The following is a 22,301-nucleotide window of genomic DNA, read 5'->3' on the forward strand; positions in this document are numbered from 1 at the left end:
TTGCGGTGAAGGAAAAAAAGTGGACCAGTCAGCTGTCAGTGACTGGCTGAACATGCTGCCGGCGCTGATTTCAGACTATGCACCGCGCGACGTATTTAATGCTGACGAGGCAGGCCTCTTTTTCAATTTACAACCAGAGTGGAGCTTGTGTGGGAAGGGCCAGGCTTGCCAGGGCGGCTAAATAACTAAGGAGAGAATCACCATGCTTTTTTGCGTGAATGCCGACGGCTCAGAGAAAATGCAGCTTACCGTCATCATGCAGTCACCAACCATCTTGGCTCACCCAGACTTTGAACCCAGCGGCGATAAAGCAGTGTATGTGCTCAGCCATGCAGACAGCCATGCGCAGCCATGGCTGGGCTAGTAGAGACGCGTGCCCGCCTCTTCCCCCTCTTCCATATGCGCGCTTTATCACGTGAGCTCCAACATAGGGCACACATTGTCAGCATACGGCGTGTGGGGCGTGATATATTTTTATTGCACTTGCACTTTATATGGAATCTCACCATGATGCTGATAGCGAAAATTCACCTGGGGTATCCATATAATTGCTATTGCAATAATAAAGTGCTGTGTGAAGTGATGACGATGGACAATAAGTGTAAATAAATTTCCATTCTGTGAAGGTAAAGTTGCTGGTTTCATCCTTTCATGATTACTAGAATAGGAGGCGTGCTGCATTTTTCCTGTTCGGGTGTTAGGAGCTCTGTCATTTCCACATTTAGTTTACTGCTTTAAACCCATAAAATTTGGGTGTGCATTCGATTCGGGGACGTGTTAGAATCGGACAAATTCGGCCAAATGAATCATTAGTATGTTTCATCATTTTTTATCTCTCTTATTTTGTTGATTTGTCAGGGTCGAATTAACGGAAGTTGGCTGTATTTCAATTTCTTAGTTCCACCCATACAAGTGCAATTTCTCTGTCAAAGCAGATTATTGCACATACCAATTTGTTGGTCTCTGCTTCTAGACACAAATATGGGGAATGTGTGGCTGGTCATTGTTGCTGTTGCTCGATGAAACAGAAAAGCTATACACGTACGGCTCTCTTTTACACATCCATATAGGAAGTCTTGCCACATAGAGTCAGAATCCCTGCTCGTGTAGTCAATTTCAATATCACTTTGTATACTTATGAGCTCGCAAAGCATAGTGCAAGAAAATCTGCTAAACACAGCCTGTCTGCATCTATACATTTATGCTATGGTGAAGCCATACCCGCTAATGTGTAGGCATGTGCTGGCAGGCATACTGCCGGTGCATACTCACGTACCATATTTTTCCATGTATAACCTGCTACCGCAAATAACGCACAGCCCCAATTACAACAGCCGGAAAAGGAAAAAAGTCTGCGCGTATAACTCGCGGAAATAGCTTCATAGAACAACGCTCAACTCTTTTTAAAAACAGCCGATTCACGTATGCACAACTTGTCCACGTCGTATCTTCGGCCAGCGACTCTTTTCCGCGCCTATTTGGCGATGCTAATAAAGCTTCACATGACGGATGTTATCGCGGATGAACCAGTCACGTGACGTCTGACGTGAATCGGATCACTTTGAAGGTGCAGCCAGCTAGCATTCACACGGCAAAAGAATACAGTGTGGCCGGAGCATGGGCAACGATCATTTCGCTCTTTGCTGTATCGTGAAGCACTTCGCATGAACCGAGGAAGCACCGTGGGAACGGATGACATTCGAGTTCGTCGGCGCCATGTGCACTATTCGCTGTACACACAATGCTGACCCGTAAAGAGGAGGAGAATGGAAGACCATGAAGGAGGAGAGAAGGGAGCTACAACATGTAGTGGTGGGGAGAGGGTGGGGTTCTCTAAGAGGTAACGAAAATAGTGGAGAACTTTGCCTCAAGGTGTGGCTACACAGCAGCGTGCGCCAGCTGCCGTGTAGCTGGCGCACAATTTCACATAACTCGCACCTCAACTTTACTGTTAAATTTTTAAAAATTTTGGTGCAGGTTATACGTGCAAAAATACGGTACCTTCCAAAATATAGAGCCCTATGTTCAAAGGTATGTGAAATAATGGCTGTCTCTCAACCTAAATATGTGTTATAAATGTAATTCCACTGCCTTCATCTGTTTAGTAGTTTTGTTCAAGCCCCTTTAAATAGGGCAACATGGGTTTTGAACTTTTGATGGATGCAAATAACTACAGAACTTAATTTACACTGGTAGAAAAAGGCTGCCAGTACCAGAGCAAGCAAGAAAATAGCATATCTTTCCAGCTTAGTTGGTGTATACATATTAATACTCTTTATGGAATTTGGGCCAAAGTGCGCACACACTGTCTGAACGTGCCTTTTCATTTGTTAATCTTGCTTGCATCACGTTTCATTGAATGGGAACCTAGCGTAAATTTCAGGCATGTTTCTAGACTGGTATTTGATCACAGACAGTAAGAGCCATATTTTTTTTAGGTGAAATACTCTCTTTTGCATTGTGTGCAAAGGGTTAGATAGGCATGGCAACAGCCTTGAACTGAGTGGATACCTTACACAAATGTCCACTTTTATATGAATTCACTGAGTGTTTTTTGGTGGGAATAGCAACATTTTGGGCGCTTTTCTTCTCCTGATTGCTTGTTTTCTAGCTATATTTCTTCTAACTAAAGCCCATATTATGTGTGGCATTTGCCAGCAAGCAAACATGTCCTAGTTTTGCCCTCCCTTTGACAGCACTCTGCTTTGCAACCACTCACAATCTTGGCTTGCCTGAATGACAGCATGAATTACCCTGAAAGAGCATGTAGCCCATGACAAAGTAATATTTGTCAATTGTGTAGTGAAAAGTAAGTACACTGACTTTATTAAGCTACTAGAATTGGAGCAGTAGTGTTGTTTCTGCTAGAACAAGTACCAAGTTAACGTCTTAGTTGCTATTGAAGTCACGTTTCTCACCTTGCAGGACCACATGCAGTCAATGGGTTTGAAGTTTTTGAGTTACGTTTCACACACATCTTTTCAATAACTACATACTCAAGTGCTCAGCAGCCTTTCATCACTACAAGAATCAGTGCATCTGCAGATTAAACACATCAAAATGCCCGCATGAGGTACTCTGATGTGCACCAGAGCACGAGGTACTTTGATGTGCATACCACGTACGTGATCCACACATACAGAGCCTTTAACAATGGAAAGGGTTCCTAATCGACAGCTAGAAGGAAAATGGCATGCTTTTCCCATAAAAGAAGGAGGGAAGATGCAAACAAAGAGTATGATGCAAACAAAAAGTATCACTTGTTCAATGACAAGACTGACAGAGGAGAAAGACAAGAAGGTGTCATTCTTTAACAATTGCCACTAGTTTCCAAAGGTTACACTTACTTTACCGTAGTGTTGGGCACAAAGCATTCTGATACATTAAAACCCCTTTCAGTGTCACTGACTTACCGCTTTTTTTGTCCCACCATGTTCCTTTTGACATTCCTTTTGTCGGATAGAAATGGGAAGACCACACCAAGAGAGCATTTGCCATTATCCGTCTCATTTTTTTCACTTCTGCACAACCAAAAATAAACTACTGCATTTGCTTTGTAATATCCAAGGAAAAAAACTCAATGCTGGGGTTGCATAACCTTTGAAAAAACGCCGACACTGAAAGGTTTAACTGTGGGCAGCATATGAAGGACACTTGCAGGGCTGACCACTTTGTCTGAGAACGTCCAAGTCTTTTGGAATGAAATGTCATATGTAGCTGGCCATGTAAAGTTCTCATGCTGACATGAAAATCTCTATTAGAGGTGGCTGGAATGCCCGATTGATCCTGTTTTACAATGTCTGGCATGCCAAATAGTACATTTGGTGATTGAAGTTGCAACCTTTTGCCAAAATTTATTCTTCATCTCTTCTCAGCATGATAGAATGCATAAAACAAGAATAAATCTCAATGGCCGATTTTTAAGCTGCACACCCAATAATTTTGCTTATCTAAGAGCACAATCAGATAGTTTGGCTTTTATGGCATCTTGAAAACTATCAGTTGCTTGCAACTTGGTCAAGAAAGAGCTTATTCTGCTGTTGCCGGTATGTTGTTTAGGGTGGCAAAGACGAACCTGCTTTTGCCATTTAATAAAATGGTTCTGCAGGATTAAATGTGGGATGATGCGTGAAGAACACAAAAGTGCACATGTGCATAAGCTTCTGCGTCCTTTGCATGCTTTTTCATGCTTAGTTTCTGTGTGTGCGCAGGTGGGCAGCCAAGCTGCAACGAGCGAGAGTTACACGTTGGGGCAGCATGATTTCAACGCCAGATGCAATGCTTCAAGCCATGGTTAAGCGTGCTCTGACTGAGAGTGGCTGCCCCCAGCACATCCTGCAGGTGCTAATTGAGAATGCTCATGAACGCCGCTGGCCCCCAGGCCTGAGCACACTTGAGACGCGCCAGATGAATCGACGCCACTACGAGGCCTACGTCTGCAAGCGCATCCCGGGCAAGCAGGCTGTTGTTGTGGTAGCATGTGAGAATCAGCACATGAATGACGATATGGTGCTTGAGCCGGGGCTAGTCATGATCTTTGCTCATGGCATTGAGTGAACATGTTACGGGTGCGAATAGTGTTGTCTTGCGTGTGGTTGGTATGGCCCTCATAAATTTAGCAGCTGAGGTGCTGGCCAATTGAATAAGTGAACCACTGATGAGTGAATTTGCTCTTGGTAATGTTACCATAAAGAGGGTTCAGCCTCGCAGCTGGCCACTTTCAGCTACTGCCTTATTTTTGTGGGATTTCACAAGCAGAAGCAACATGAGCTTCAGTACCTAAATGCATGGCAAATACATGTTCATTTTATTGGAACAGGCAGAACCTAAAGACAAAATGCTGGGGTAGGGCTTTCAGCTGCCAGTCTAGGTAGCTGATGTTACTCCGCGAGAGTGCAGTCTGTCAAGAGATGCAAAGCTTGTTAGCCTTCAGTCGGAAACAGCGTATTCATGGTTTTACCATGATGTGATTGGCTGTGTAATGCTTGAACAGCTCTGAAGGGGCACTGCAACATTTTTTGACGTGGTAAATACTATATGTGTGAGAGTGCTGCCGTGAGCATCTAAGCCTAATATTACTCATTTGTGCACAGCAAAGACTGCGCAATAGAGCTTCAAAGTTCAGTCAAGCTTTCTTTTGGCTTCTTAAGATCCCACTAGCTTACACAATGGCACAGTGTAGTCACTGCAACTATCGGGCACATTTGGATTACATCATGAAAAACAACTTTCTTGAACAAAAGCAAGAAAGTCCTAAAAAATGTCATTCTTAATATGATCTTGCTCTATCAAAAAATATGCAGATCCCATGCACTGTGAGAATCAATATAAGCAAAGCTTTCTATGCTGTTTGCTTTGATTGGCAATAATTAGACGTGATGTTGACGGCTAATGTACAATTTCTTCAGCATTTAGTCTAATATGAGAGTGGTGAGTTGATGTTAAATGTTACCTTGTGTGAACTACTGCTGTTTGTCTGCGAGGTGCACAGAACACACAGGGAGACATGTTTGCTTGAAGCATTCTTGTGTGCCATTGTTCATAATCTTTGAAAGGGTTACTTCACATGGCATCGCAATTGAATTATGGGGCTGTACGTGCCAAAACCACGATCGGATTATGAGGCACCCCATAGTGGCAGACTCCAGATTAATTTTGACACCATTGTGTTCTTTAACTTGCACCTAAATATCAGTACACTAGCGTTGTTGTATTTCACTCGCGGCGAAATACATTGCCACGGTCAGGATTGAACCCGCAACCTCAAGCAATGCCATAGCTTAAAGCTGCTGCAGTATGAGCAGAAGTGTCGATTGGACATGTGACCGCTTCCGTAGTGTTGCCTAGACCCTACAGTGTTCTAACACGAGAGTGGTAAGGGCCCCGTGTCGCAGAAAATCGGGTGCCGGCGCTCATGTCCGTATACAAAAAATCTTCTAGAACCACGCATCCTGATCCATGCAGGCCCTCTGCATGGTGCGTAGGCATTACTGAACTAATTGAATTTCTCGAAGTGCGTCTGAAAATTCATAAAGTACAACTTATACACAACCTACAGACATGATAGTGCCGGTTTGTAAATTGAATATATGTGAAAGCACAATTCTGCTACAGTCGCCGACCGTTTATTCGGACCTCACGGGGACTGCGGAAATGTCCGAATAAACAGGTGTCCGAAAAAGCAGATTAAGAAAAGAAAAATGAAATCCTTTATTTCCACGCGCTTATTCGGGCTCGGCAGCAGGATTGAAGAAATCGTGAATGCACCGTTGCACGCTGTTCTGTTTACGCGCAATCAGATAAGCCTGAATCTCGGAGAGGGTCATACGGTCACTATAGGCGGTTGAAAGCACAGTCACTGTTTGTGCATGCTCCACATGCGACGGCAGCATAGCACATGGTGCGTCATCTTCCGACTCGGGAGTCCGGCGGTGCAGCAGAAACCTGACGAATGATCTCGCCGTCGTCGAGTTCTGCGCATGTCAGTACAGCAGTGTCGGCACCTGTGAAACTGTCAAATGAGACGGTGTCCGGAATCGCAATGCAACCACTGCGCAGGTCTCGGCAGAACATTTTCTGCGTCAGTAGGGAGCACATCGGAAGGCGACAAATCTTAGGCTTCCCAGCACCCGCTTGCCGGCATTCCCCAGCGCAGTCTGCGCGCGCACTGTCGGCGCCATTTGACACTTGACGCGATGTTTCCGTACGCTGCGTTGGATCACCGAAACCTCGACACAGCACACAAAGCAAACACCACCGTGCCGACACCAGTCGCACAAACGAAAAGCGTAGCCTGCTCGCAGCGTCGTGCGCGAAGAAACAAATCAGCTGCTAGATTGTCTTGACACGGCTTACTAAGCTGAAACCGGAACTGCTGTAGAGCCACTCTATCCAACCAGGCAGAAACGATGATGATGAGTGGGGATTTCCAGTAGCGCCACTTCTTGGGGCAGCAAGGAGGCTCTGTTCAAAACAAAAACGGCGTTCAGCAAGTCGAACTATGCGCCAGTCATAGTCGGCGCATAATGCTCTCGATCGAGTTGGCTCAAGGAGTGTCCAAAAAATCAGACGAGAGGTTGCAACGTGTCCGAACTTTCGGCAGTTGTTATACATTATAATCTATGGGGAGAATGGCGGTACCGCGAAGCTGACTGAATAATCGGGCATGTCCGAATTTTTGGAGTCCGGAAAATCGGTCGGCGACTGTACGAGGAAACTCGCTCAAACACAAACACAAGGTCTGTCCGAGTTGGAGCGGCGTGCCCCGCTCGGTTCCTTGCAACACCATCCAGATGGCGCTCACCGCCATGCATCTGCTGCAGCGGTGCCGCCCGTAGTGGGGGGAAAAAAAAGAACCAGAAAGCTCATTTTCATGCATAGCATTTGCCGCCAGCATTTCCAGGAAAACATTATGGTTACATAAGCTGCAGTTGCCAGCAAGTGCCAGAAGTAGTCGGGGATCTTTGAGTGCTATCTCGTTCCACTCTTAAAGGCGAAGCTTAAGCGTCCTCCGACTTTTAATGCAGCTTTATCTGCATGCCCTGCGTCGTTTATCCGCTTGACGAAATTGCATGATGTTTATTTTTAAGAAATAGCGGGAGTGTACTGTAGCCTACCTTCACCTTGCCCGCAACCACTGTTTCCTTGCCTTCTCATGTCATCTTTTCCCTCTCCCACCCTCTTACCCTGTATGGGACCTGTGAGAGTGGCAAGGCTGTTATTCACTCATTTTGAGACTGCGTCGATTCTACCCATTCTCTGCCTCCTAGCCCCCTTCTCTCTACAATTCTATCTATGTCCCCTCTGGACTTGAACGATAGTAGAAGGGTAAGCGCTGCAGTTTCTGCAACAGTGTGTCGGAAAAGAAAAAAACAAAAATATGAAACCAAATACTTTTGCCTGGAACAAAAATGTGAGCGAAATGCAATTTATTTTGTTTGGAGTGAAACTGAAATATTTTTGATTGGTTTTTAGTTCAAGAAGAAAGTCGGCAGTATGAAACAAGCAACGTCAGGTAACGTCAGAATTATTAATTCTGATTAGAATTAGTGCATATCCCAGGGGTCTGCGAAAGCGCGTATTTCGGGCAGGGATAACGCGAGTGATAGCTGGTGGTCTAGTGCTCCACTAATCTAAGCTCGGTGCAGTAGCAGATCAGCATCGTTGCAAAACCCAGAGCTTGTGCACTGAAGAGCTTGATTCATTTACTACAGGTACAACGCTTTGTTACCAAAGTTTTATCGTTCGTTTATGTTCATTTAAGTTTGTTTTATTGGCACAGCCGTCTCGCATTTCTGCAAGTACACTCTGACGCTGCTTCTGAGATAATGCTCAGTGTTTTGACTCAAGGCACTGAGTATGATCTTAGAAATCATAGTTCACTTAATGAGAAAAATAAATACTATGTATTTGTCGTTTCCTTGCTTCGAAATTTTTTGTATGTGAACCAAAACTGTTCTGAGCCATTACAAATCTTTCTTTTTTTCCCGTTCTGGAGCAGAACCGGAAGGGAACTTTATTCAGTGGAATGAACTAAAACCAGAACGAAAAACATTTCATTCTGACGCCCTTTTCTGCAGTGCTTTTGCGGTCGGTCACGAATAATTACAGCTGTCAAGAGGGTGATGTGGGAACACCCAGGGAGTCCAGAGGGCATTGTGCACATGCCATGCGATGGAAAGGTCGAAAGGAGTTTCTTGCATTGACTTTCCTTTCTTCAATGCTCCTGCCATGTATATACTACACGCTCTGAGGCACCCTTGATATGCGATGCAAGAAAACAGCAGCAGCGCAAAAGTCAAAGGAAGGGGCAAAGAAAGCTTTGCTTCAAAAATAAAATACCATTCCTTCGAAAAGCATAATAAAAAAACTTCAGTTCTGAATTTCTGGTCTTCAGTAACTATTGCCTGCTTGAGCTATACCACTTCATCAGTAGTGCAAGAGCTTTTCATTGCTAAATTTTGTTGAATGCCAAAATGGCATTTGTGTGCTTTGGTGTACATTTGCATTGTAATTCTTTCAAGTACCTGTTATCACCTGAATGCAAGCAAATGTTGTCATTAATTCTTCAAGGTTTGTTGTTTTAAGATGTGCAGCTTGAAAGCTGGTAGTCTTGTTGCAATTAGTATACAAGGGCAGTAGAACATCCTTGGAAGAGCTACAAAGGCAGAGACATTGAAATATAAAGGTCCTCCATCCAATGATGCAAGGCACTGAACTCTGGCAAATGCCATGCAGTGCATCAGGCAGCACTTGTGTGGCAGTTCACAATGCCAATCATTTGAACCTTCTAAAAGATAGGACAGTATGTAAAGCTATGAGAAATTCGTGCCTGCTTTATTGCTTGTTGGTGTGCACAGCCAGACTGAGTCCATGGCTCAGAGCAAGCATATAATTGCATGCACTCTCGCATTTGAGTGCATCATTAGAAAGTTATAGCTTGTTTGTAAATGTAGTATCCTTTATGGAATGCAAAGTTACTGAAGTGGTGGATGACAGTAGCAACAGTGCTAGCGACATCTTGTGACGCTTTGTCTCCAATTATAACATACCTGAGCCATTGAGCCATTCTTGTGTGGCGCGAGTATCTTTGCCAAATCGAGTTATTAAAGAACTCTATGATTATTTCACTCCCAACGCTTTAAAACAGCAGTTAAGCAGCATATGGTAGGCTGCTCTGGCAATAGCTCCATATCCTTTGGTTGAAGTCTGCTTCACAAGATGGCACCATTAACACAGGTGCTCATGTAAACGTCTATGGTCAAGCTAGAACTCTTCCGTACAGCCATGCAAAATCTGTGCTGTTATCCATTCAGCTGATGAAGGACATTTGCGATTGAACTAGGAAATGTGGCATCTCAAGATTGCAGCATGTTCCACTATTATATGCTACCTTTGGCTGTTTGTGCTGGAGCACTTTGACAGCGCGATACATTCAGTTGGCCAAAATTGAATGCCTTAAACATATTCAGCTAGTTCTTCCAGAGCACTGCGCTCCAGCTTGGAGGCAATCTCACTTTCAACCTGGGAGTATGACAAGATCTGGTAGAGTTCCAGTCACGTGGCTCTTGCAGCTTTCTTGTTGGCATCATTCCTTGGTGGCATCATTCCATCATGGCAGCATTCCTTGATGCCAGCATGCCTTTTTTGTTTACAACAGAGGATGGGCTGACGTGTTTCTTCTTCCAACCTCGGTTGCTCTGGCACGCATCTACACGTTTGGCTTGGTCATGCTGCCTCTGGCTCCGATGAAGAGAGGGCTCCACATCATTGCAATCTGAGTCAGTACACGGTAGGGACCAGCCAAATGAGGTACCAATAGACTCCCTCGACTTGCTATGTTGTGTCAGCTCTGTATATTTTGGCATTGGTTCTGCATTACTGGTGTGAGCATACAAAATGTGCCTAAGCACCAACTTGACTGTAAGCCATGCAGGTGCCTCCTAGTTTAGCAAGTCATTGGTGGCAGAACCAGAAGTCTTGGCCGTGATATTATGAATGAATAAAAGCAAGTTTGTCCTGTAAACATGCTTTTATTACAGCTGGAAAAAAATTTACATTTTATTACTTTTCCAAAAAGAATGACGCATTATTTCCAACTCTCTTGCTTTTCAATTCTTCTGCAATAAAAGCAAATTGCATCATGGTGACGTATTGAGGGTAAAGTTTTGGGTAACATTACAGAGGGGTTGAAGGATAATCTCTGATTGCCAATAACTTCATTTGTATGGAATGGATTTGAAGCTCATTGCTGGAGGGTACTTGTGAAGTGATGCCCTTTAATGTCAGATACATTCTACAACTTGGTTAAAAATTGTTGTAGTGCCCCTTTAAGCCGGATTCAAGTGTATTGGAGTTTCTTATAAGATAGCAAGTTGAAGTCGGCCTCCTATACTACAAGTAGCAAAGCTGCATCCATCGCATAATTTAACAAGTACATGTACGAGTGACGTTCTAAAAGTAAGTTTCGTCATTTTTTTTTTTAAGAGGAGAAGGTACACCAGGTGAAACAAATAATCGCCATAAGAGTCCATGCCCGTTGCTGGTTCAACGACGGAAGGAGTGTCAGTGGAGGAGGAATTGCCGAAGAAGAGAGAGCAGCAGCAGACCGGCATGCCTGAGGTTATTCAAGTACAAATCACGATAGCAGACAGACGTGTGCTGACAACGTGGTTGCCAATGGAAGTGCATGCTGTTATCCGGTATGAATGGGCACCTGTTCCCTGCATTGAAGGCCGCACTCTCGGGACGTCACTTCCAAAACAGTGCTGAGGTGTAGCAGGTTGTGCGACAATTCCTTGCATCGCAGGGCACTGAATTTTACCAGAGCAGTTTCTTCAAACTGATTGCACAATATGACAAATGTCTCATTGTTTGTGGCAACTATGTGGAAAAATAGTGCAAGATTCATGATGCCATAATGTGTGTGTGTTTTGTGCAATAGTTTTTGTGTGAAAATAAATGACTAAACTTACTTTCAGAACGTCCATCGTACTTCAATGATTTGACAATGCAGGCATTAACTTGCCCGTTAACTCACCCCTAAACACCTGTGCAGCCATTGCTATAAGAAGTCTGTGCTATGTGATGGGGGTGAAATGCGAAAACACCCGTGTACTTAGATTTAGGTGTACATTAAAGAACCTTAGGTGGTTGAAATTTCCAGAGTCCCCCACTACGGCGTGCCTCATAATCGGAAAGTGGTTTTGGCACGTAAAACCCCATAATTTAAGTCTCTGCTATGCGTCTCTCACATGGTCGTGTGCGTGAGAACTGGGACCATTTTTAATCTCGTGCCTAAATTTTTTTCAACTGGTGTAAATTTTTCCTTTTTATTTTTTTATTTTTATTTTTTAGTGTTTCCTGAATTGCTTAGTAATTAAGGGTACTTTGCCAGGCTATGTTTTTACTAGGGCACGTGACGTTTCTCTGCCACCATTTTTATCATGCTTTGCTCTTGAAAGTTAATATCTATTCTGCCCACTTTTTATGCTAGTGTTCTTTTAAATGTTCCAGAATATTGGAAGACGGAATGTTACCTTGCTGGCATGTGTTTTTGCCTCTGTATGGTGCAAGTATTCGCAGGGTTTACTTGGCAGGCATTTGTTGTTCTTCAGTCTGACTTTTCCTCACTTAGAAATAGTATGTGTGCTCCGTTTTGGGGCATAAGATCGGAAGTCAGAGGCTGTTCTTATACTCTTGTGCAGACACCAGTTGTGAAGCCAACCACGATGCCTTCAGTGGTGTAGCGGGTCTGTAGCAAGAAGTACTGACATTTAAAGGTGGGCTGTTGTGATCTATATCCTACAAGGCTAGTGTTGCTAGAAGGTTTGCCGTAATCTGTGGTGCTAAGGGGACTAGCAAGAAAATTTACTTAGACTGTACTATATGTAAATTACCCTACTACAGTACCAAAAAAAGCCACTTTTACTGTTAGTGGAGGCTGGGAAAGCTAGAAAAGACACTGAAATGAAAGGTGTTCCTGCACCAGCTCGGTGTGACATCATAGATTTTGAAGATGTCTGAATGGTTTAGTTTCTTTATCTGTAAGGATGGACTGCGTAGTATTCTAAAAAAGCCAAAGACTGAACTTGAAAAATTTCAACAACTTCTGCTGAACCACATTGACCCACATGCAAAAAAATACCTTATAATCCTTGTTGTCACACTATCAGCACTGGAGTTTTGGCACAAAGAAAGGAACTTTGACCTTTTTCTTCTTCTAGTAGCATATATAGTAGTATTAGTAGTATATAGTAGTATTCCGTGTTCTAGAAGTATACACGGAGATATCAGCGGAAAAAAATATGATCAGGTTTATGCAAAAGAGACTCAAAACAGAGTGCCTCTGATGGGCCAACAAAGTGTCTCCTGCAGATTTTGATGGCTCTATGGCAGCATTTTGCACTGTGCCGATACAAGGCATGGGAACAACGGTATGCTACTACGCACCGCTGCTAAAACACAACTGAGTGATTGGTGTCATCACACTGAATCAGTACATGGGCTTATCAACTGCAAGTCGCTGCTGTGCCAAACTTTTTATTTGCATAGGGTACCGCATGTGAATCCGCACTCCGCTGCTACCGCAATCAATCTAGCATGTACATCTGATCTCATTCAATCGCCGATAAAGTCTACGCGGGCATATTGACAGAAAACTTCCCATGTTGGCTTGTCACCAGCCACCCTGCCAGCCACATTGCTTAGGCCACTAAGCCTAACCGGTGCAGCTTTGTTGGGAGTACGCAATCAAAATTGCTGTTTTGTGCTTACTTGACATGGCAGCGACTGTATTCGTGGCTGCCATGTGTGCAGCATTGTGCACACGACTCATGCTCTAAACACCGTGCAGGATCTAGCATTTTTGGTTATTGCTGTTATGGATTGGGGCTATGAGTGGCGATGCCGCAGGGAAGTCTGAATAATCCCACAGGTCCAAAAAATTGGCGCATCTAGAAAGTCTGTCACTGACTGTATTAGAAAGTTTTGTTGCCAAAATACATATTTTTAAGGATGTGCAAACAAAAATTTGATTTGCCATAACTGATACTGTGCTGGATTTCATGATTGCAGAAAAGTACTCCATTGAATTGAAGCATGACCAACCAAATTTTATATTTACTTCCTTATCTCCAATAATATGTTATATCCTTGTCTGTATATTGAGGCTCTACTGTACCTCGAAATTAACAAAAATACAGTTTTGAGAGAATATTTTATCAATTGAATGTGTTTGAGTGTTTCAACTTAGTGTTCCTTTAATAATGCCTTTCATTCTTGGTATGGTTTCTCTGCCATATTTGCAGATTTAATATTGTTACAGCTGCCGACTGATTATTCAGACTTCCCTGTGGCACAACTGCCTACTCGATAGACGTATAGGCAACTGTCATTGACATTTTGGAAGCCATTTGCTTTTTGGTGGCAAGTCGGCCTCTTGGCCTTCCACATGCTGTTTGACCTCTGTGAAGCAATTGTTGTCAAGTCTGCACCAAACCATCACTGGTCGAGCTGAGTGGTCCTGGTCAGTGGCCCTGGCGAAAATTGACAATCAGCTGGCATGGTGGCAAGTGGAAAGCTATCATGATCATAATCAGTCATTCAGACTTAGATCACACAGAAGGGCTATACTGATGGCTGTTAGGCAATATTCAGGGCCATGTGTGTTTGGCCGTCAACTATCATAAACACCTACTGACTTTGTCTGTGTTTTCACTTGATGAAATCGTGAAAGCTAGCATTTAGGCAGAAAGTTCCAAGCTGTAATTGCACAGCACTGCCGAAAGTGTCAGTAATATGCAGCACACATTTCACAGCAAATGCACGACAGTCCTAGGCCGACTGCAACCTGATTGTCATGAAAGTTAAAGTAGATATTATTTAATTGAAGCAAACCAGTGATCAAATGTGTTTGAAGTTTTCTGTACACTGCTGTAAAAAAAAGTTCATACTCATATTTTGGATTGCCCAATAATTTGGACATATCCATGGTGGTCCCCTTTGTTTCTGAAAAATAGGTTGGCGTCTCTTAATGCTATGTTGTGTAAGTCGGCATCAGGGACCTCTTGGCTTGGCTGAAATGTGCACTCAAGAAAATGTGTAGGGCGGTAACGGAGTTTGTTCACACATTAAACTTTAGCGGTATTTTACTTAGGAATGCGAAAACTTATAAGTTTGCTTTCATTTTATTGTCTTATAAATTTTAATTTAAGCTGAATAAGCATATATATTATTATGGGTGGCAAGCAGTGTTCACCATATGTGCCTGCTTATAAATTGATACGAAGAAATTGGTGGCATATAATGTTTCGCTCAAGAAGATTCATATATGCCACATTCGGTAAATTCTGGGCTGCTGTACGAGAAAAGATTTGCATGCTTCTTCACGTTGTTCAGAATGAGCTAGTACCAAAAAAAAATTTTTATGGTAAACAAAACCTCATGGTTTATGAATGAAGCACTTCGTATGAACTGGGAGCCCATGAATGCAGTGCCAGTACTGGCAACCTGCATGCATTTTTGGCATATCTATGTCCTGGCCAGCATGCAGGGTAAGCAGTGCAGCAAGTGCCTGCTTGTTTTTCACCAACATCTTGATAACTGCTACCTCAAAAAAGCAAAGCCTGTGACCAGGTACCAACAATCCAATATTATGTCAAAGGTGCATTGTAACACAGCCCCTCAGTGTAAGCATTATGAGATTATGAGCTCAGTCAGTCGGGTAGTGGGAGTGGTGCTTCGACAGCCTTTTGTACCAGTTTGGACAGTCAAATATATTTTAAAGGGCCCCAGAAACGGTTCGGGCAAATTTTGTAGACACGTAGGATACAGCTAAAGTTAATCATTTGCACCACAATTTGTGTGCATTGTCTCATATTTAAGAGAGCTATGGACGATTACAAGTTCAATTCAGTTCAATTCTTTATTTACCCGCCGTGGTTGCTCAGTGGCTATGGTGTTGGGCTGCTGAGCACGAGGTCGCGGGATCGAATCCCGGCCACGGCGGCCGTATTCGGTGGGGGTGAAATGTGAAAACACCCGTGTACTTAGATTTAGGTGCACCTTAAAGAACCCCAGGTGGCCGAAATTTCCGGAGTCCTCCACTACGGCGTGCCTTATAATCAGAAAGTGGTTTTGTCACGTAAAACCCCATAATTTAATTTTTTTAATTTAACTCCTGCGGGGACGGTAGAGTATCCGCCTCCCGTGCAAGAGGACCGTGGTTCAAATCCCGGTGCCGCGCAATTCTCCACCGGAAAATACAAAAAAAAAAACCATGTGTTGAGAAAATTGCACAAACAGGCCTGGAGTGCGGCCTGATCCCGGTGACCAGAACCGGTAACGCACTCTCTCACCAGAGCAGGATTGGCCACCCTGGTGCAGTACTTGGCCACAACCTCCTATATGAATACAACAATCAAACCCCGGCCCTCAGTCCCCAGCAGCCGCGAAGCAACTGACCACGGCGGCGGTCAGATCTGTGACGCTGCAGAGGGTGCTAAGAATACCTGGCTCCGGACAGGCCGCCATGGGAATCTGAACCTGGCAACGTTTAATGTCAGAACGTTATCTAGTGAGGCGAGTCTAGCAGTGTGATTGGAGGAAATAGAGGTAGTAAATGGGATATAATAGGGCTCAGTGAGGTTAGGAGGACAAAAGAAGCATATACAGTGCTTATACAGCATATACAGCAGGCACGTACTGTGCTACCGGGGCTTCGGATTTCTGATTAAGGAGTCGGATTTCTGATTAATAAGGAAATAGCTGGTAACATACAGGAATTCTTTATTTGCAGACATAGAACATACAGAAATACCAAAACTGGTTGGACCCATAGCCACGGGCTAGTTGCGGGTCCAATGAAAAATGAATAACAGTTGCAAGTACAAAGTAAGATACATCGTGTGCATACACATATTTGTCGCATACCATTAAATTGCACTCCATAGCCATGCATTTTGTCCTTAACTCGTTCGCTGAGTGATCAGGGCTAAGCTCCACCTTCACTGGCTGTGCGTGATGATGGCACGTTGTGTCTACTTCTGGTTTTCTAGGAGCAAGCGCGCGAATCGTCACCAACCTCTCCGCCAGCTGCTTGGCAGTCGACCCCAAGTGAGAGCTATCGAAGCAGCGTGTGTTGCAAGCATTCTGTCGCAGTGCCTAACCTGTCTGGTATTCCGGTAACGACAGGCGAGCTGGGCGTTCGACGGGTGGTTGGAGGCATAAACTCAAGCTGATGAAGCAGATTTAGTGTAGACGTACGTGAGTGGCCTGATCGGTATGCACGGTCCAGCCACCTGTTGGCGCAGAGCTTAACCAGCCAAAGAAAGGGCTAATATTGCTCTAACCAAGTGTAAAACATTTTAAACATTTACAAAAACAGCATGTTAACGATTACGCTCCTGCAAAAAATTTACACCAGCAGCATTACTGCTACTGTGTTTAGTTGAGCTCTGTGCCACCAGGTGGCTGTACCATGCAGATCATTCACATTAGCGCTTCTGCTCATCCTGTGAAACGGCACGGTCAAGCATCCAGGCCCTGTCCCCTCGCTTGCGTTTACCCGAATACCGAACTCTCGAAACCCTATTGTGGTAGTAATCCTCTTGTGTAAAGTGACAGCTGCAAACGCGCAAATCCTGGCGCTGATCGGATAGCGACAGTCCGATGCGCGCTGCAGCCACTCCGCTCATCTGCTGCCTTGTAGTGGGACAATGTCGCAGCTTGACATATTTCCAGTCGCTATGTTTGCAGCCCACAATGCAAAAAAGGCGATTCATGGTGCTCACGAAAGACAGACCGACACTGACCGCTGAGCTCTTGTCAAGACGAAGCAAGTTACACTTGCTACACTACGACAAGCAGACTACACTTGCCGTGTGCTGGAAGTTCTTAAGTCTACTGAGAAATTGTTACTGTTCCTTTTTTATTTTATAGAAATAAATTAACTAACATTCTAACTATTGCGAACATTTGTTCACCATAAAGTGGAAAGATTATCGATGACGCGCCCTGGGCAGCTGCTCAGATAGCTTGCCATATTGACATCATTAGGCAAATTTATATCAAATGGGTAGTGGCAGTGAAAATTCAGCCAAGAGTGTGCTGCGATCAGCAGTGATGTGCTTTTTTAAAACCTTATAATAAATTACATGCTTTATGCAGAGCACTTAGATGCGCCAGTTAATGATCAGAAGGACCTACTCTAATGACTCGGTACGTTTCTACAAAATTGTCAATGTGGTTTCAGAGTCCCTTTAAGAATTAAAAATTTTAATTATACTTCAAATTTTAAGCTTGCCAGATTGGCACTTATGATTCTTACTTTGTTTCAGCTGATAATGCAGTACTGGCAATTTCACACTGCTGGCAGCTGTTATAGTTCACTGTAGCTGTACTCATAAGGAGCTCAAATGCTTTGTTGGCTGCCTTTTCAGCTTTCATGCATCAGCTGTTGGTTGTATTGGCTAGCTTTGTATTGACTAGCTTTGTGGGAAATAGATCACACAACATTGCCTATGTTCATTTGCTTGAATGTTTTATTGACAGCATCTGCAATTGGTATGCACCGTGTGCTGGCAGCAGTGGCTAGCCTTGAGCAGGGTAAAGCATGCAAATTTGCTTCTATTTTGACACATGCATTTGCATCTCTTGTCATTCAGTTTTTTTCTGGTGAACTAGACTGTTCCCTGTAGAATGTGTGTTTGACAGTGTCAGCCCCTTCATGCTTTTAGGTCATTATTTTAAAGCCCATTCTCCTCTTGAGGAAGAGTGTTCATGTGATATTGGGTTTTTTTTTTCTTTTTTAAGTGTTAATGGGCATACATTATATCTCTCTGCTGCATTTTTATTCTCTAGTTCCAAGTAACTTCTGAGCTGTTCACTAAAATGGTTCAGATTGCTCATCTGGGTGTGGCTTCTGAACTCACACTTTCTTGCCCATTTTATTCTGGAGGTTATGCCTCGTATGTTAAGTGTTCTAATAGCATTTTGTGTATTCAAATGTAGAGGGGCATCTGGAATTCATGATGCCTGTCTACAGTGTAACACTGTGCCCTTGCGGAGAGCGTAGCTAAGCGGCTGCTGGTTTACAGTCGGAGTCTGTATTGTGCGAAGAGCAAACTAACTCAGCTTTGTGTAGTTTGCTCTGAAGAAGCTGTGATAGAAACCAGTATGGTTGCATTTTTGAGAGTCGAGATGTTACAATTGTATAGAGAATGGCCAAGCAACCAGCATGGTTGGGTGCTCTATTCTGGTCTCCTGGACTGCTGGTTCATGTATGCCCTCATTGCTCCTGCAGCTCCTGAGGTTGTTCCCATGTGTTGTCAGAGGTCTGTATGAGATCAGGGTAGTTTCTATGCAAATTGAATTGCCTAGCAAGCTCGCTATTTATTTTGCCCTGTTGGTCTGTGAGAGAGGAGTGTGATCATGATGATAATGTAGATAGTGCACTATGTTCATTATTCCCCCCTTTTTTATGTGTTCTTTCTTGTCTAAGCAGTGATGTACAGCCTCCATTGTTGGTGTTGCTACTTTTACGAGCTCAGTTTTTATTATTACTATAAGGCAGCTCAAATGAGAGTATTCTACCATGTTTCTTGCAGCCCCTGGATATCAATATGTGTCAGGCTCAACATTCCATATAGTTTCTTTTTAAGATGAATCTCTTAGACGAATGTGTGGGTGGTCTCCTCTGAACATGGTGTTTGGACATAATAGTGAACTTCCTCTCTGCCCATGCTCCTTTTTTTAAAATTCTGCTCTCATGCTCTATTCACAACTGATCACCGGTTATGTCAGACTATTTATTCTGGAAGTATATTTACGACTATTTTGTTCACATATAAAAAAAAGTATTGCGTTGTCTTGTAATAAATGCTTTCAGAGAAGATGGACTTGTTAGTGGCATTATTTGTGACCTAGCCAGCACATTTTCAGCACTGTGGAAATGCTGTTTGAACATATACAATGAAGCTCTTCCTTGTATCTGCCTACTTCTTTGAAAACAGCATGAAAGAAACAAGGGAGCAGACAAACATATTCATTTGTCTCTCAGTTGGTTATGCTGTTTGCAAAAACATTCCACTACCATTTCTATCCATCTGCTTCCTCCACTTACACCAAGTCATTTAAGGGGTAACACAGTGCAGAATGGTATGCTTTTGAACGATGAATCAACATCTGACAGATCATTTTTAATGTCAGTAATCTAAGCCTGGTGTGACAAGTGCCATTTCTATGAATCATTTAGAGGAATCCTGACTTCTTATAGAAGCAAGCAAATGTAATTGCTTAGAAAATGTACAGGCGCCGACAAAAGTGGTATACTCCATGCAGCAGGAGCCGGAGCAACGGCAAACTGCATCGCAACGCCATCTACAGGCAGCATCTGGGATCAAGACAGCCAATGGGTGCCCTTTATTATCTGCAGGCTTGTCGCTTGACTCGTGTCAATGTTTCGTGCTTCAGCTCGCCAAAATGCCGAGTGACGCCGCTGCTCCGGCTCGCGCTGCGTGGAGTATACCACTTTTGTCGGCACCTGTACATATACAGTTTTGTCTGCACGTGTGTGTAAATCTCTAGCGTCCATTTTTTAATAACTTTCATGTGAACGTCATTTTCAAATGACATCAAAAGCATCCCTCATTCAATTTTTTTTTTCGTTGAAGCAGAAATAAAAAGTACATGTCAACACAAATCTGAACTTAAGTTTCCAAGAACAAGATTACCAACATGCTATACAAAAGTACTTGCAACCATTAATTTCTATTTTCTGAAAAACGCATGTCTGAACTTGATGCATTTATTGCATAATAATTCTTCCATCCCTTTGCACACTGCCTTTTTTCAGAGCAAAGCAAATTAATTTAGTATTTGCTATCTTGTTACATTACTACTAAAAAATTTTGTACATTTTGAAGATCGCTTGAAGATGCCTTCCTCGGACCTATTGTACCAGTAAACTATGGAAGAGTTATTACTTGGATATGAAGGGGGGACTCCAAAAAACGTACTGGCTCCATGGGACCCTTTATATTGCTGTGGTCTCCCGCTAGGCAGGTATAGTTAGATAATTCACAAGTCAGTAGCCAAGCCGACGTCATTGGAAAATGTATGGATTTGTGGTGTCCCAACTGTCGTCGCGCTACTCAGTGAAATTGTGACGTCTGTTTATAACGAATGACGAATATCCTTGAGATTTCTATTACTCCTTGTAAAAGCCACCAAAGGACACTTGAAATGCTTCAAACGATGTTTATGAATAGGCACTGAGCCGTACACAAGGTTTGTGTGTGTGTGTGTGTGTGCACTAGGCATGGAGGAAGGGAAAAATATAGGAGGAAGCATTACGTCACGCAGCCAGCCTTGGCAAGCGAATGCTCCGTGAAGCCACAGGGGTGGCCCAACTTGTGACCTTGTGTGTCAAGATCACGGAGCAAGAATCAAGATTTGCAGAGACGTTTAGTTCACAGTACCTATGCCAGCAGTTTTTATTCGGTGCGCATTTGTTCGGCTGCCCTGCCGTGACTTTGCCTGTAGAGTGGGAACACTAATACCAACCGCGTACTTTGACGTGCAATCACGTGTTGGGCCACCAGGTTTGGCTTCAGTCATGTTGTGGTATGCTCCCGCCTATCTTTTTCCTTCCTCCATGGTTCCAGGAGCGGGTAACATGCGACCGCCCTCCCTGAAATGCTGCTTTCTGCAGCTGCCGGCAGGCGGCGACGCAAGTTAATGCTTGCACCCTTGAGCTCACATCCCCAAAAGTGCAGGCAAATTTGCATTTTTTTCTTAAAACCAGGCAATTAACTGTGCCAAGTGTTCTACTAAATGGCGTAGACTCAGAAACGCGATCTTTCTGCAAAATTTGAGCAACACCAGTGCAGCGGTGAGCACAAAATCTTTCTTCGAACAGGCACAGCGAAATATGCAGGACCCTGTATTGCCTGTACAATTGATGAGATTTCATAAGCCACTGACATAAATTGGAGCTCATTTGAGTTTATTTTTGTTTGTTCCCTGCCTGCTTACAGAGGACAAAAAAAGACACTTTTGATTTTGTGCCAGGATTTGAAAATCTGATGTCGAAGGTGACCACCCTATTTCCAAGATCGTCATGGTTGACATAAACAGGTGCTATGGGCATGACTCCAAAACCAAGCAAGTTTCGAGCCAGCTGAAGACATCTGTTTTACCATGGCTGAAAAAATGCATCAGGTGCGCTCGTGGGAAGATGATGGTCATCGTTACATTTTGTTTTTCTTCGGCGTTTGTGGAATTGTGCAGTAGGAATTTGCTCCTGGACAGACTGTCAATTACCAATTTTTACTTTGAATTATTAAGGCTATTAAGAAAGAATATGACAGGAAAGCACGAAAAATTGTGGAATGCGGGTGACTGGTTTCTTCATCACGGCGGCGGCGCAGCTCCAGTTGCTTTCACTATGACGTGGTAATTAACCTGTTGGGGATGGGGCCAGTGTTACCGGAGTGCCTCGATGTCAGTGCCGGCTCCCATCGAGGCATCCTAGGCGTTCCCCAAACACCTCTTCATCAGACAGAGCTCCCTGCATTGTTCCTCTGCACAAATGCAGGGGTGGGACACCTGCGCCAATTGCGCCACATTGATACAAACACAAAGTTCTGCACCAAACTGCGCCAACCGCAGAAAATTGGCCGAGATTGTGCCACGCTGCGCCAGAGTGGCTTCGGCATGTGTGCTCCGGTAGTGACTGCGAACAACATTCGTTCTCCGAAAAAGAGTATACAGCCGTTCACACTCGCGGTACACCGCGCGAC

At 43.7% G+C, this 22,301-nt stretch overlaps 1 protein-coding gene across 7 annotated transcripts in view; it reads left to right on the forward strand.

Annotated features, from left to right (window-relative positions):
* Positions 1-21,886, forward strand: part of elgi (E3 ubiquitin-protein ligase NRDP1 elgi) — a 56,142-nt gene extending 34,256 nt beyond the window's left edge. Inside the window, exons 6-8 of one of the 7 annotated variants that reach the window (XM_075676627.1) lie at positions 4,212-4,480; positions 12,207-12,281; positions 16,557-19,393. In XM_075676627.1, the coding sequence (XP_075532742.1) occupies positions 4,212-4,480; positions 12,207-12,259 (322 nt within the window). In that variant the 3' untranslated portion in view covers positions 12,260-12,281; positions 16,557-19,393. Of the gene's footprint in view, positions 1-4,211; positions 19,394-21,536 lie in introns of those variants that run through there. The other 6 variants (XM_075676629.1, XR_012824938.1, XR_012824939.1 and 3 more) reach the window with 6 other exon arrangements.
* The last annotated feature ends 415 nt before the right edge of the window (positions 21,887-22,301 follow it).

This window comes from Dermacentor variabilis, unplaced genomic scaffold (assembly GCF_050947875.1).
Source record: "Dermacentor variabilis isolate Ectoservices unplaced genomic scaffold, ASM5094787v1 scaffold_12, whole genome shotgun sequence".
NCBI classification, from domain to species: Eukaryota; Metazoa; Arthropoda; class Arachnida; order Ixodida; family Ixodidae; genus Dermacentor; species Dermacentor variabilis.